The sequence below is a fragment of the Periplaneta americana genome, chromosome 8 (genome assembly GCF_040183065.1).
Source record: "Periplaneta americana isolate PAMFEO1 chromosome 8, P.americana_PAMFEO1_priV1, whole genome shotgun sequence".
Lineage (NCBI taxonomy): Eukaryota > Metazoa > Arthropoda > Insecta > Blattodea > Blattidae > Periplaneta > Periplaneta americana.
The window spans coordinates 44,314,335-44,331,085 of record NC_091124.1 but is presented as its reverse complement, the minus strand read 5'-3'; the positions used below and the strand labels follow the sequence as shown (position 1 = coordinate 44,331,085).

General features: G+C 34.3%; 1 protein-coding gene across 1 annotated transcript in view; it reads right to left on the bottom strand.

Moving 5' to 3' along the window:
* Positions 1-241: 241 nt before the first annotated feature.
* LOC138704694 (akirin-2-like) overlaps positions 242-16,751 on the bottom strand; it is a 31,548-nt gene continuing 15,038 nt past the window's right edge. Inside the window, exons 2-4 of the mRNA XM_069832833.1 lie at positions 12,441-12,643; positions 8,510-8,672; positions 242-7,657 (exon numbers count right to left, since the gene is read on the bottom strand). Coding sequence (XP_069688934.1) covers positions 7,647-7,657; positions 8,510-8,672; positions 12,441-12,643 — 377 coding nt within the window. The 3' untranslated portion in view covers positions 242-7,646. The remainder of the gene's footprint in view (positions 7,658-8,509; positions 8,673-12,440; positions 12,644-16,751) is intronic.

The window sequence follows — 16,751 nt, the reverse complement described above, 5'->3', positions numbered from 1 at the left end:
TACAAAGAGTTTCGCCAAATGGGCATGAACCCAAGAAATGAGCCAAAGTTTCAACCTCAGTAACAGTATGCACTATGATATGACAAAGCTGCCTAGAACTGTCAAGCGCAAAGTAATTATAATCAAGACAAAGGGAGAAGAATTAGGAACAAGGAGAGGATTTCATAAGTTGTCCATTATTACATGGAAGGTTTCACTGCAGAAGAGGTACAATTAACATCCCAGCATTGCTCATCACACATTAAGATTCAAACACTTTATTTAACCATTCCATATTGCTACAGAGACTTCTTAATGGCTTCTTTTGTTGGTCTCATAAGTGACATGTTTATTCACTGCTCAACTTGCATTTTTCCCAATCCGAAATTACTCCAGTGGTTCACTCAAGATGTCTTATTTTTTCTTTTTAATGTGCCTATCAAGAACTATACAGACTTGCACAAATTCAACTTAAAACACCACCAATTTCATCAACACTTTACATGCAAATAGTCGAGACTAAGGTGTATTACATATTTTTCTTAATAAAAATTAGATGGTGACATCCACAACTGCTTTGCACCATGTCAATGTACAAGATGTTCGGGGTCACATCACTTCCTCCACTCCTTGACAAACTGTCACATATTATGATACACTCACAACTGGTGGTACTGTGCTGTTAGTTTCACAATACTTCAACACTCTTCTTCAATGTTTACACTAACATATTAAACCAGGAGATATTCCACACTTTCAAAGCCAAATATATTTGTTCTTATTGTAAAACTGTTCTTCAAATTTGACAACAGGTTATACAAAGTGATTCAAAAACCTATACTGACTGACGTATATCCAATTCTGAAGCTGTTTATCTCCCATTTTTTCAACTACATCACTGTGAACCTAGGTAGCTCGTTTTTGCCTACACAACCTACAAGACACTGCCAAGTCACACACGGGTGTTCTAAACAACCAGCAGAGTGAATTGTCCCACAATGCTCGAAATGATATTATTTGTCCTTTCAACATCTACCTGGAGGACTTGGTGAACTGTTTCAGAACATGGGAGGGGTGATACTTGGAGGAAGAAGAATAAAGTGCATAAGATTTGCTGATGATATGGCGTTGTTAGAAACAGAGAAGACAGTACCAAGGGATATGCTACTGAAGCTAAATGACAGCTGTGAGCATTATGGATTGAAGATAAATGCAAACAAGTCGAAGATCATGGTTATCGGAAGAAAAGAATTCCAAGTGAGGCAGTAGAACAAGTGGACAGCTTCAAATACTTGGGGTGTGCTATAACTAGTAACATGAACTGCTGCCAGGAATTCAAAAAGACAAAGGAAGTTTTTAATAGAAAAAGAAACATCTGCGGACCTACAGTAGAGAATAGTGAAGTGCTTTGTGTGGAATGTAGCACTGTGTGGGGCAGAAACATGAACATTACAACGAAGTGAAGAGAAAGGATTAGAAGCATTTGAAATGTGGATATGGCGAATGCAGTGTGTGAAATAGATATAATAAGATATGAAGCTGTGCTAGAAAGAGTGGGTGAAGAAAGAACAATGCTGAAACTGATCAGGAAAAGAAAAAGAAATTCCCTACTGAAGGATGCACGGGAAGGAATGGTAAACAGGAGAAAAGTTTTGGGGAGAAGAAGATATCAGATGATAGACGACATTAAGATATATAAATCACGAGCACAGACTAAAGGGGAGGAAAAGAGGGAAGATTGGAGAATGCTTGGTTTGCAGTGAAGGAGCTGGCCTTGGCCAGAAAACTATGAATGTATGAACATTAATTTTCAGTTCATTTTCTATGTCTTCACTTCTATTGTATATAAGAAAAATATGCATTCCAAATATTTCCATACGTTATCTGATAATAGCACTTCTCTTTAAAAGATCTCCTGTATAATTTTAAAAAATATTCTTTTTGTGTGTCTAATGTGTAGGATTCAACAGTGGAGTTGCCTTCCTTCCAAATATTTGAGTAGAATCCACAAAAGTCTCAAAAGATTCGGAATTTGCCAGATTTAGAAAATGTTGATTGGCCCATTTTTCTCGTGCACCTTTCAATTATAATTTCTTTTCTTATTGCCTCATTGATGTCACTTATAAGGTTCAAACCTGTCTTTGGACAGTTGACTGAACAACATAATCATATCAACAATCAGAAACAAACACACATTAATTATCACTCAAAATGACTCCCAGAAACTTCATTACATGTCAGTACAACTTTGTGCATCACCCTGTATGTTGATTCCACCCTCGAATATTGACAGAACACAAATATTGCGAGAAAATATTCCAAAAGTAAGTTAGAACCTTGAATGCACATAGCTACACCTTTTTATTTTCTGAAGTTTATATTAAACATTTTTCGAAATTTAGTTTGATACCGTTTAATGTAAATATGCATATGGAATTGATATCCAAATGCAACATTTACGAAGTATCAGTATTATCATTCCAATTCTGTAAGATGTACAAAACTTATTCAGAGTGACACATTTCTGCAACCATACAAACTGCTAGAAAAACATATCAAACCACCAATAGTGACAGGAATGAGAAATGTTCAACTGTCTGTCACAGTTCTGTGTTCATTCTTTCTTTTTCTACATCTTCACCATCAGATTTGCATCTGTCAAAAAAAAAAAACTCGAGAAAATAGTTTTCTTTTTATTGAGTTGTACAAAACTGAATGAGAAATGGTAACTTGGACGATAATTTTGATATAAAAGATGTTCAGAAACTGAAACGAAATGACTTACCAACTTAGACATGAAAATTTTAAACAGAAGTAAATTTGAAGCTGGTATAACAGTTGGATAAATATTTCAACCTGGTTGAAGATTGTGCAAAAATAAAAACTTCACTCTAATATACACTATTTACACAAGAACAAATCCTGATTTTTTAATTGCGCCTTACTTTTGGAATTTTCCTCGTAGGTTTTTAAGTGTTCAAATAAAAAAAACAGTATTTCTATTTACCTATGCACTGGAGAAAACCACTGTAAAATTGTCATCGTCATACAAAAGTGACTATTACCTCTGTGAATTGCTAAACCATGATATGTCCCAATGCAATAAATCCAGCTTTAAAAGCATTACTCAACTCCATGTTTTAAGTGACAGTAATCTAAAATGTTTAACCGTCAGAATATAATATTAGTCTAGAATCAATGATACAATCAAATCACAATTCCTATCAGCTTAGTTATAAACCTTTCATTACAAAGACTGTACATTTAAAGTGTCGTACAACAGAAAGCTTAGTTTCTTTCGCACACAGTTAGCAGGCTTGGGGAAACTCTGGCCTGCATGTCATTTACGGCCTTCAGGATGAGTATTATTGACCACAGTCGAAAGCACCGACAAAACTGAAAGCTTACTTTGCTTCTTAAAAGTGATATACATTTTCTCCAGTTATATAAACATACTGTAAACAGCAAAAGCCCAAGATTTAATACACTTAACAGAACACAATAACACAAGCGAGTTCTGACATACACACCTTGTAGTATATTCCACACGTGAAGCATGCAACAATTTGTCCTTTGCTCATAAGTGTGATTATTACCGTGTTGTTTTAGTTCGTGAAGTTTGTTTTATATAATTTTTAAACACAAATGGCTAGATGAAGCAAGAACTGTAAAATGTACACAAGTCACGAATTTGAAGAGGAACAGATTTGACACCCCCTACCCTTACAGTAAACAATAAACGTAAGACAATTTACTAATATTTACATCATTAAAACCTGTCTGACAGCTCCTGTGAAGGGGAAGAAAAAAATCCCTGTACTTGGCCCACCTATTCCGTTTAGATTTTTGTTTATACTGCTGAGGCAATTCTCCTCAAACCCTTTTCTCCCCCCCCCCTCGCCCAAGTAATGTCACATTAGAAACAAAAGTATATATGTGTTTAACCTGCAATGTAAGCCCTTGTGTGCTGTAATTTTTTATGGTTGATTTTATGTATAAATCTGAAGATAGTGGGGTCACTACAAATTTTCCAACAGGAGCATGTGGCAACAAACACTATAGAGAACTAAGAGACATCTCTCAATTTCTATGTAAGTTGTTTTTCCAGTAGCTATGTATACAAAGTGACTTAACAGACATTAATATCAGTACTGTGACGCTGAATGGAACATCTATAAACAATTCAAACAACAACATGTATATAAAGTGATTCCTGATACAGACCCTTGTTGAGCCAATTACTAATGTAATTTTGAGTTAGGAGAAAAACAAAAGTAACAGGGGATTCATAAGATCCCTGTAATTATGTGAGACGTTTATGCTCTCAGTTGAGTATTACCACAATCTAGTACATACAGTCACGAAGCTCAATACGTAGGGAATATGCATCCATTGACAGTTGAACTTTCTAGTTGCTAGCCACTAGGATTGCTATGATCATCCTATAACAGACGACAAAATGTATTATACTTTCGTTATCATGTTCTTTTTGAAAAAATTAACACCTTCCTTCCATTATTGAAATATTAAATACATAAGGTTTGTTTATTATCTTCATGAAGTACATATATGTTTTATAAACTCGCCTTGCTGGATCTTTCGGAATAAGGATAACTCTGACCTCTTTTTATTACAAACGTCTCCTCCTTGTCCCATATTAATTAATTATTCCAATTATTGTATTTCAGCCATTAACATTTATTACAACCGATAAAGAACATTTCACATTTTCTTCATAACAATGCGAAATACAGCACAGTCTATTGTTCCTATTACTCCTAGTCACTAGCCGCTTGGAGTGCTGTATCACAAGAAATACAAAAAACCACTTTGTGACTGTATGTATTAGACTGTGGTGTTTAAGACTTTCAAGCAATTTGTTCGATTTATATTGACTGTGAATATCACTGAGAGTGAAATAATTTTAATGCAATTCATGTGTTCTATTATTAATGATTATTTTTCCTTTATATTTTTATTGAATATATACCATATAACCGCACAAATGTTTACCATAGAATTCATGTGTTTCATCTTCATTGGTTTGTTAGAAAGCTATTAATATGGGTCTATGATAAGAGGAATAATACAATTCATGCAAGAAAGTAGTCTATTCTTCTATCAATGCAAGAGTGATTGATTGTTAAGCAAGTGTCAGATGTTGAAACTTTCGTAACATTTTATCCATTTGTCCCTCGAGCATAAAGATTTCACAGTAAACAAAAAATCGCTCTTCAAATATGGCCGGATTCTTAATACAAAATTATTTTCCACTTCATAAATACAGACTTGCAGCTTTATAAAACACAGTTTTAACCATAATGCAAGGCAAAGGCATTAATAACCTTCAATTTTTAGACATTCATGCAGAAACTTTTGTATATTCTTTATGTGTTGAGCTGTTTTATAGAGAAATATTCTACAAGATGCCATTGTAAAACAATTCTCTAGTTTTGTAAAATAAAATAACACGAATTCCTTCTTCACACTAAAATATATAAAAATGTTCTGTGACTCTGCGAGAAAACTTCCGACATTCTGTTTTCTAAGCATGTACTTCAAATTTAAGGAAATAGCACTTTCTTTGCAAGGATTTCTTCAGTTTCTTTATGCTTAACACAATTAACACATCTTTTCCTAACAGGAGGGATTCGAAAACAAGAAAAACAATATTTTAATGGAACTGTTAACGTGTTGTTGCATCTGCAGAGTAAATTTCAAACACCTATAATATGAATATAGACAGCCAGACATTTTTATTTGAAACAAAAAATTAAACGTCTTTAGGTTTCTTGACCATTGCATCATTTGCACTGGGTACTCCCATCTGCAGGCCAGAGGAGGGGTCAACACCACACACTAGAATGAAGTTCCTAGGATATAATCCACTTTTTTTTCTCTAACCAGTAATTTCTATATAAACACTACAATTATACATTTTAATAGATTCACACATATTTAAATATGTACGTCGCAAATAAGTATCAAACCAGTTATAGTCACCATTTCGTATATGCAAAAATTTGTTTAAAAGTATCTGAATTAATAAAAAAAAAAAAACATCGATCCTAGAACCCCTTGCATACTAGTCTAATGTTAACCATTTGGTTTGCCTACTGATGGAATATGAAATCAAATTGGTGCACAGTTAAGAAACTTACAATAAAATTTTTAAAAGTTTTTCTTTTTCCAGTGGGCAGAAGGGAGAGGAATTGGCTGATCAAATGTGTGGATAATTCAATTGTGTGGAATCTACTTTTCACATCTACAATTTAGTATGAATTTTCATTTGAGACCTTCCTTGTTAGATTCAAACCAAAGTACTGCAATAATATAACATGCTGATATTGTAGTCACTTCTGTTCCCTCACTCTGTCAAAAGTAAAATTTGAAAATGCCAGTACAATTTTGTGAATGCAATATATGAATTTTTAAGATTTATCTCTTTCTTTTTTAGCGACCGCTGACAAAAGTTTCCCCAATCCTGTCCTAAAGGAAAGTAGTAGGCCACTTGTAAATAGCAACTAATAAGGGAACAATACCTAAGCTGTATTATTTTCCTCATAAATATTAAGATGGAACAGATGGAGGAAATACAACTTCTACAATGGAAGAGAATATCAACTAACAAACTCTTAATACAGTCCCCAAATCGCATGGTTAGAACGCGATGGTTGTGGACTCGTTTCCAAGTTCAGATGAGAGGTAATGGCTTCCTGCACAATATGTGGCAGTTCGTTTTGTACAAAACTTAGTTCGACACTATGATCTTCACTGATGTACTTGGTACACAAATTATCCCTAACAAAACAAAACGAATACTACTTAAAAAAATAAAGAAAGAAAATACACAGACAGAACTTAGTTTCCTATCAAGTATGTAAAACACATTTTCATGTGTCAACATTGCAGGAACAGTTCTGATAGCCCTTAAAGTAAACTATATCAACCTTTAAATATATATATATATAAAAAAAAACACAAACACACACACGCAAACCCTGTCCTCCCAGCACTCTATATATATATATTTTTTCAGTCTTTGAAAGCTGTAATGTTTTAATTTTTCAAATCAAGTAACACACATACAACCAAGCACACAAAAATCTTTCACACGCAACATAAAACAAAACACCGGCCATCAATTTTTTTTTCTCTTTTAATTTGAGCGATGGATTCATGTTTCCATGCAGTCCTTAGTGTTTAAACACCAATTCACATGTCTTTTGCAAATCAAGATTCATGTTAAACATTTCAGAATTAAATTAAAAAAAGAAAAAGAAAACAAACAAATCACATTACACTAAAAGAACTGTTGTCAGACAAAAACCTATATCCTTTATATTTTAATATTAACAAGAAAGCAAATAATATAACCATGTCTATTAATTTCACTTCGAACCAATAATGCCATGCCAATCATCTCACTTTCTTATCATAGCAAAAATGTAACAAGCTTCATATAGCAAAACAACCCCACATTCCCACCAACACAGGCTCTTGTATACATAAACTTTCAATTTTCTTTTGCTTCTTTCTTCAACTTCATCCATTTAACTTTAGCAATTTATGTGAGGCACAGCATTTAGACTAAGGAGGAAAAACATGTTTCTTGCAGGTTGCTTGGCTAAATATTCTGGAAGTCTCTTCCAGCAGAAACATTGAATTTAGGAGAGATCTGAAACACAAAGTTGCAGCACCAGTATAAACCACAGGCTTCAAAAATTAACTTTCAGGTGCATAAACCAATATTTACTTCCATCAGACTTTACCATTGAAATGTCAGATCTGCATATTGATTTATAACAGAAATGTACCATTTATCTGCTATTTCTTGAAAGTTTTATTAAATTTAAGTACTATATATGTGCACACCATAGTTCTGAGTTGCAGTTTTTAAATATTTTTATCTCTAAACACAAGTCAAGTTTTTTACTATAAACAAAATTAATTTCGACATGGTGATTAATACCAGTTCATCACTTTACACTTATGTGCATCTGTAAATCAGCTGAAATTTAACAGAAAAATATAGTCAAAATAAGTTAAAATCAAAACATAAGAGGGGATATATAGGTTTGAGGATAAAAAAATTATTTTTCAATTAATTTTTTTATATAAAGATTGGAGAATTTGGGCACAAAAAGAAAATGGTCTAGGAAAAAGGATTAAGAACATGGGATGATGAAACAGCAAAAGTTATATCAGATAAAAGAGAAGCCTATAAGAAATATTTGTGTACTAAAGCACAGGAAGATAAAATAGAATATCACAGAAAAAGAGCGATCACTAAAAGAGAAGTACGGAAAAACCATAGACATAATTGGGAAGAATTTGTAACTTATTTAGAGAATGATTTGCACAGACCTCAACCACAAACATACAAAATCCTTAAGAATTTAAACGAAATGAGAGAAAATGTTAAGGTAAATGTTTTTCCCTTAGAAAATTGGTTACAATATTTTCAGAAATTATGGTCCCAAACAATGGAATTATAAGTACTATGTACTACCAGACAATTTATACTTACAACTTGGCACTGCAGCTGCTTCAAAGCGCTTCTGAATTTGATCATATGTGAACTTGACAAAGGCGTCATACTGTTCAGAGAGCTTGGTGTTCAAGACACGATCATACTCCTCTCGGATTTGACTCTCACGTTCTTTCAGCATGCGCTCACAAATTAAACCAACCTATAAAAAGAGCAGAATTAGTAACAATACAACCAATTCACTCTCACTATCATACTAAAATGGATCACGAATTCGCAGATTACATTTTAAATGTTGTTGTTGTTGTTTGTTGTTTTCTAATGCCAGGCGTTTGACAATAAAGTCATTTGACCTCTTACACTCCAATATTTTTCAAAGATATTATCATGACCAGCCACTGAAGCACAGATTTTGAGGTGTTCCGAATCCATTTCTTGGTTTGAGTTGCACAATGGACAGTTAGGGGACTGATATATTCCAATTCTATGCAGGTGTTTCGCCAAACAATCATGGCCTGTTGCCAATCTAAATGCAGCTACAGACGATTTTCGTGGTAAATCAGGAATTAACTGTGGATTATGATGCAGAGTGTTCCATTTTTTCCCTTGGGATTGTGTTATCAAATTTTGTTTGTTGAAGTATGTAGATTTAATAAATCTTTTCACAGAGTAATACGTAGATTTAGTAACAGGTCTGTAAGTAGCAGTGCTGCCCTTCTTTGCTAAAGCATCCGCATTCTCGTTTCCCAGGATTCCACAGTGGGATGGTATCCATTGGAATACAATTCTTTTATTGAGTGATATTAATTGAGAGAGCATTTTAGTTATTTCTGCTGTTTGAGATGAAGGTGTGTGTTTAGATACTATTGATAGAATAGCTGCTTTGGAGTCTGACAATATAACTGCATTTTTAAATTTACTGATGTGGCATAGAAGATTCCTGAGACTTTCACTTATTGCAATGATTTCTCCATCAAAACTTGTTGTTCCATACCCAAGAGATCTATAAAGTGAGAAGAGACAGCACGTAACACCTGCACCGGCATCTTGTTCTCTGGAGATCAAGGATCCGTCAGTGTATAAATGAAGCCAGTTTTGTGGAGGGTATCTAATATTAATTGTCTCTAAAGACAATTGTTTTAGTATTTCAGTGTTTACTTCTGATTTCAGTATTTCTTCTGTTAAATTTAGATTATATTCCATATTTAATAGAGTTAAAGGGTTTGGTTTAATTTGTAGGTTTTCTTTTAAATTCGGGATATTGATTTTCTGTTTTAATTCTTGAACAATGGATATGAAACTTTTTTGAGTTTTCAATCTATAGAGAGGACTGTATGAATGCCAATTGTTTCCTGGTAATCTAATAAGTTTTTCATATTGAATCAGTGCTTTTTCTTCTATTGTCATTTTGATGCTATTAATATTAGTGAGGAATCTCATAGAATCTATTGGAGTTGTTTTGATTCCACCAGTAATGAGTCTGAGAGCTTGGTTTTGAACATATTCTATTTCGTTTATGAAAGGTGAAGTAATTAAAATTTCTCCGCAATATGTCAGCACTGGCTGTATAAACATTTTGTATGTAGTGTTCAAAGTATTCCTAGAGCATCCCCATTTCTTTCCTGCTAGTCTTTTTAGAAGGGAGAATCTTTTACGAGCTTTTTCAGAAATGTATTTCAAATGGTTGCTCCATGTTAACTTACTATCGAAATGTAAACTACAGCAAAAATTCTTTGAGAAAGAAAAAATTTCAACTTTTATCAAGCCTTACATTTGACGCGAATTCATTACAAGATTTCCCCACCCTTACTTCCTAGGTTGCAGGAGGAAATTCTGTTTGATCTCTTCAACCATATTGCTAATCAGTGCTGATATAATACTGTTGAATCTTGTTTTGTAGACTCACACATATAAAGCTTGTCAAATTGCCATGTCTGCATTACAATAATTAATGAACGAGTTCCTTGTCAAGGAAGTGCATGGAGGTATTATAAACCAGTGAATATTTCATTGGACGAAAATAAAAATAGAATATTTTCTACTACACTGTTCACTGCTGAACTGTGAAGCCCAAGGAAAACAGGATTCTGTCAGCTTGTGCTGGGAGGTCAGAGGTAAATGACATTGTCAACTCCGGCCATTAAATAAATATTTTCCCTCAATATAATTTCGGCATATACATTTTCGTAGGCTACGATGTGGGTAACAGGGCAATGTGATTTTCTTTTATAGGCCTATATATTGTTTATCATATTTTATGAAATTTTCTCTGGACCAAAAATAATACAGTACAAATAGAGTAAAATTTACTATTTGTGTCTTTATATTACACTAGTCAGACTTCAGATGCATACAAACAAATTGTTCTTCCACTTGACAATATGTGTCAGAGGAAGAACAATTGTTTGTAAACAACTGAAGTATGACTAGTGTAATATGTAGCTAGTCAGCAATGTATGCAGTGGAGGGGGAAGGAACTGGCCATCCTGCCCCATTATCTTCTGGCCTAGTTGCCTCATATGTGGTGCCTTCTTGGTATCACTTGTGAGGTTCAGACCTGTCTTTGGACAGTTGACTAAACAACAATATTTATTGTGTTGGTGAAACAATATCAGATGACTATGAGATGCCAGATGTCCTGGATTTCCTAGGATTGCTCTGAATTTTTATGGTGTGTCCTGAATTGAGTTATATTTGTCCCGGAATGTCAATAAATTGAAAAAACAAAACAGCAAATTTTTGCTCATATCTATAAAATTATTTTTAGAATTTCTTATTCATTTTCTCAAGATCCTGTCCAACCTAAGTTCAACTTGTCAACACCACTGACGCCTCTTATAGGTTGTATTGAAATAAAAATGATAATACTATAGTCTAGGTATTAAGACCAGTCCAGACGTAACAGCTTACTTGATATTTTACTTGCACATGCTTTTATTTGCAAGTAAGAAGGAGTGTATGGACTGTAAAACTGAGCGATTTTTATAACTAAATACCTCCAACTCAGCGGTCAGTCTTTGTTCAGTTCTAAAAATCGCTCAGTTTTAAGGTCCACATGCTCATTCTTACTTGCAACATTTTGCATGTGCAAGTAAAACGTCAAGTAAACTGTTGTGTCTGGACCAGGCTTTATACAGTATCTTTATTCTTTACTCTCCTTGGAAGTTGATTTATTATTGACAGTATTTAAACAATGTATCATGTATTTTTCTGCAACCATCAGGCTGTAATATGACATGTTTGTAGAATTTAACAATAATTCAAGGAAATTTTATAATCCATAAAAAATGTAACAAGAAGTTCAGGCAGGGCCCATATAATTACTTAAAATAATCTTGCAAGGCCTACAATTGGACTTTCTACCTTGTGTCACATCAGTGTATTGTCGGACCATCGGTTCTATGCCCCTTCAGCGCTGTCGTCGTTCTTGGAAAAGTTAACGCCTCTACTCACCCCATTCCACCCGTTTCTCTCCCACTACGTCAAACAGCAGGCCACGAAACTTGCCGAATAGGGATGTTGCCAAACTACCGTCAAACAGTGTCATGTCTCTTGAATATTGCTTATAATAATGTAAGGTTAATTATTACCTATTCATAATTTAATTTAAGTAGGTCTAATGACGCTGATTGACTTATGCAAAATGCTATTACTTGCTTAATAATATTTCTTTCACCACTCCGTGCTACAGTATTCATGTTGAGTTGACAACACTGGACTGCAAGTGCAAATAAACTGTCCTGCAAGAAGGCTCAAAATTGTGAGTAGTGGGGGAGAGAAAGAGAGGGGGATAGAAAAGAGAGAAATAGGAATACAGGGAGAGAAATGAATTGCCGAGGCTGAAAAGGAATTAAGGTTCAGTTCGCATATCTTACGGGGGCGCACAGATCCGATTGCCGGACTATAACTACCAGAATCTCCATGTTAGTTCACTTGGTCATGCACATAGTAGACATTTACAGTTAATTACCTGCCGAAAGGTGAACAAAGGCTTCTCCTTGGTGCTTGAAGAGTATGTGGTAGCAAAGCTTGAGGTAGTTGGAGATCCTGGGGAGTCCATGGCACCATCAGAGGAAGATTCTTGACTGCTGTGATCATGCCCTGGATAAAAGTTCAACTGCTTGCGGCGATGCAATCGGTGTATTTCTTCTCGAATACTAGCTGCCATTTTCTCTGCAAAGTATGAAATTTTCAATTTGTAAACACATGCAGACAACAAATAGGAAATAAGTACTGTTACAGAGTTGTAAAATGTATCAATTTCAACACCAGAATGATATTTTCAGCAACATGGTACAGAAATAATGGCAGCTAATTGGTTAATACTAATGCCATAATGTTACATTATTCGTAATACCATGTTTGCCTGTAGCTATCTACAGTATATGTAGTAAGCAATCCTTCTGCTTGTGTTTGGCATGTAACAATTTAAGTCAGACTAGATAATGTTCGCTATATATGTTCTTATTAATTGTGTCTAACACCGTGGACTAATCGTCGGTTTCTTGGTAAAAGTGACCAAGTCACATAGTGAAGAAATTGATAGAAGAATTCAAAATGCCAATAAAGCATATTTTGGATTATTGAGGCACTTTAAGTCAAGACTTCTTACAAGGGAAACAAAATGCAATATTTATAATGTTTTGGTAAAACCTGTATTAACATATGGCAGTGAAACATGGACCCTCTCCAAGACTCATATGTCAAGATTGAGATCCTTTGAAACCAAAATTCTAAGGAAGATATATAGCCCAATATGTGATAAAGGAGAATGGCGAATAAGATACAACTTTGAACTTTACCAACTATATAAGTCCCCTGATGTGGTTACAGTCATTAAAATATCAAGATTAAGATGGGCAGGACATGTGTAAAGGATGGCAGATCATGAGATACCCAAGAAAGTTATGGGGAATAAATTTGAAGGAAAAAGGAGTGTAGGACGACCAAGACTGCGATGGATGGATGGATGGAGTGTTAGAGGATCTAAAGAAAGTGGGAATTAAAGGATGGTGGTTGGTTGCCAGGGACAGAGATGCATGGAAGAGAGTTCTAAGGGAGGCCGAGGCTCAAATTGGGCTGTAGCGTCGATGATGATGATGATGATGATGATGATGACCAAGTCACATTCCAAAGCTTCCAAGCATTATGAAAATTTAAGACATAATTTTATATTAAAAACTAATAATATAGCACATTTACCTTCAAAATAACTTATTACCAGACATCGGATTCTAGGGCAAATGCCTATTTTGTTTCTTTAGGAGAAAAGTAAAAATAATTATTAATATTTGTGTTTCATGGAAATTGAAAGGTATTCAAAGAGTTTTATAGTGCCCTAAAATGCCCTAAAACGGTTATTAGAGCCTAATTTGTTAATATTCGTCTAAAAATGCCTAACTCACTGTAAAGTTTCGCATTTTACTCTTACTTTTTATAATTTATACATGCAATCACTGCGAAATTTAAGGCATTTAAAAAGTGGAAAGTTTGCTTCACACCGGCCATGAAATAATTGATAAAGGAAACAAAATGTTTTGAATCTCACGACACTCGCAATAGATTTCACCGAATTTAACACGTTTGGAGGCATAAATGCCGAGAAAGAACCAACCTTAGTTTTGAAGCAGGCAACAATCACAACATGTGCTGCTACCGATTCAGAGATATATTATACTATAAAAATGACTGTTTTCGGTCTGAAACCGATTAGCTGTACTGCCCTTCAGAGTGTCATAAAATCACAATTTTTGGAGAAAGAGTGTTTTTGAAATGTTTATGAAAAGTCGTAAAACTGCGAATTAGTAGGGTAAACCGTTACAAAATATTTAAAAGAATGGCCCTCCTAGTGTTAACACTACCAGGAAATGCAACAATAAGTGGAACTTTGTATTTTTGTCCAATTGAATCTCAATAACAACGGTTCATTTGAATGCTCGTTAACAGTTGCTCTTTCCCTCACCTTATTTGTGTTGAGAAGTTTTGAGCGGTAGGACGTTTTCCTGTGAAGTTTAACGCGATAATGCCGAAAAATATAAGTGCAAAATCTACATTGATCCGGCAATGGCTAACAGAATATTCAGAATTCACTTATGATGGAAAAATAATATTCTGCAAGATTTGTAGCAAACAGGTATGTAACAATAGTTGAAATATATAAATTCTATTAATTTTAATGAGTAGGCCTATAATATTTATACATTGACTGAGCTATCCTGAGGTATAATTCTTTTTAAGACCACTACACTTTAACCTTTTAAATTCCGATAGCTAAAGTATTTGCAGGTCATTAAAATTTTGATTGTTCGAACCCACTAACTTTGTGATAGAAATTCGGCAATACAACAATTAGGATTTTATTTTAATTCAGTTTACTTTACATTTTTAGATTTCGCAAGAAAAGAAGTGCCACCTAAAGCAGCATGTTCAAGGAGCGGCTCATAAGGCTAAAGCTCAGCAGAAAAATCAACTGCAACAAACTTTACTAACACAGCCTACTTCATCCAATCTCAGCAGCAATTTCTATGCTGATTTAACCAGAGCATTTGTTGCTGCTAACATTTCCTGGAATGCAATTGAAAATCCGGTTTTAAGACAGTTTTTACAAAAATACTGCAAACAAAATATCACATCTGAGTCGACCCTAAGAAAAAAAAATACTTAGACAGAATATACAATGAAACTTTAGCTTCCATTCGGGAGGATATAGGTGATTCTTACATATGGGTCTCTGTGGATGAAACCTCAGATCCTATGAATAGGTATATAGCAAATATGGTAGTAGGAAAACTTAGTCCTGATGGACCTTCGATTCCACACCTGGTATGTGTTAAGGAACTTTCGAAAGTGAATAGCCAAGCCATTGCTTATTTTGTAAATAAAGGCCTACAGTCTTTATACTCAGGTAATATAGACGATTCTAAAGTTCTGTTGTTTTGTACTGATGCTGCCTCATACATGGTTGCTGCAGCTCCACTTCTTAAAACATTTTATCCTAACCTCACGCATGTAACCTGTCTAGCACATGGCCTTCACAGGGTTTCTGAAACAATCCGGAATGAATTTCCTCTTGTCAATTCGTTTATTTCTAACACAAAAAATGTTTTTGTAAAGCCCCATCCAGGATTTCAATATTCAGAGAGAACTTTCCAGATATCCCACTCCCACCTCAGCCGGTTGTTACACGATGGGGAACCTGGATTCAGTCAGTGGTATATTATTCTAAGTATTTTAAAGAAGTGGTCACAGTTATTGATAAATTACCTGAAACTGATAGTGCAGCGTGTGTGAAAGCAGTGAAAGATTGTCTGAATGACTCACGAGTGAAATACGATATTGCCTACATAACATCAAACTTTTCTTTCATACCTGCAAGCATTGAACAATTAGAACGTGAAAAACAATCTCTTTGTAGCCAAATAGCAATAGTAAAGGAAGCTCAAGTGAACATACATTCTGCTTTGGGCGAAACTGGGAAAAAAGTTAAAAATAAGTGGGACAACGTATTAAATAAGAATGTAGGATTTTCATTGTTGGAAAAAGTATCAAGAGTGATATCTGGGGAAAGTGTAAATGTTCCAGTAAGTATTGATGTTTCTATTGTACCTAATTTAAAATTTGCGCCTCTCACATCAGTTTCGGTTGAAAGAAGTTTTTCTGCTTTCAAAATGATTCTCAGTGACAAAAGGCAAAGGTTAACTGTGGAGAATTTATAAAAAATTCTGGTGGTGTACTGTGCAGATAATTATAATAAAGTCTGAGCATGGAACTGAATTTCAATAACTTAAAATGAGTAATCTTGATATCAATAATCATTATTTCATTAGTTTCAATATATTAAATTTGTGCAGCTCTGTTTATAAATATAATATAGTATTCTTTTTTAATGTTTAAACATACTTTTTTGTGCGTATTTTAGTGTATAACTAAAAATTTCAGTGAAAGAAGTAAGTATGATACCTTGATGTGCCTAAAATGCCTATTTTCATTGAAATAGAGCCTAATTTTACAAATTTTGAGCTTATTTTAGGCGCCTAAAACTGCAATTTTAGTGCCTAAAAATCCGATGTCTACTTATTACTAACATCTAAAGAAGTACAGTTACATTTGGATTGATCATTAAACCTTTAAATGCCTTTTCCCAACAATTTTGCATTTTAGACTTAGTCACTTTTACCAAGAAACCGACGTAATGGTTAACGTTTGTGGCTGCAAAACCAGCGAGTCTAGGACAAAATCCTGCTTGGGACGAGTTGCCTAGTTTAGTTTCTTCGCCCACCCC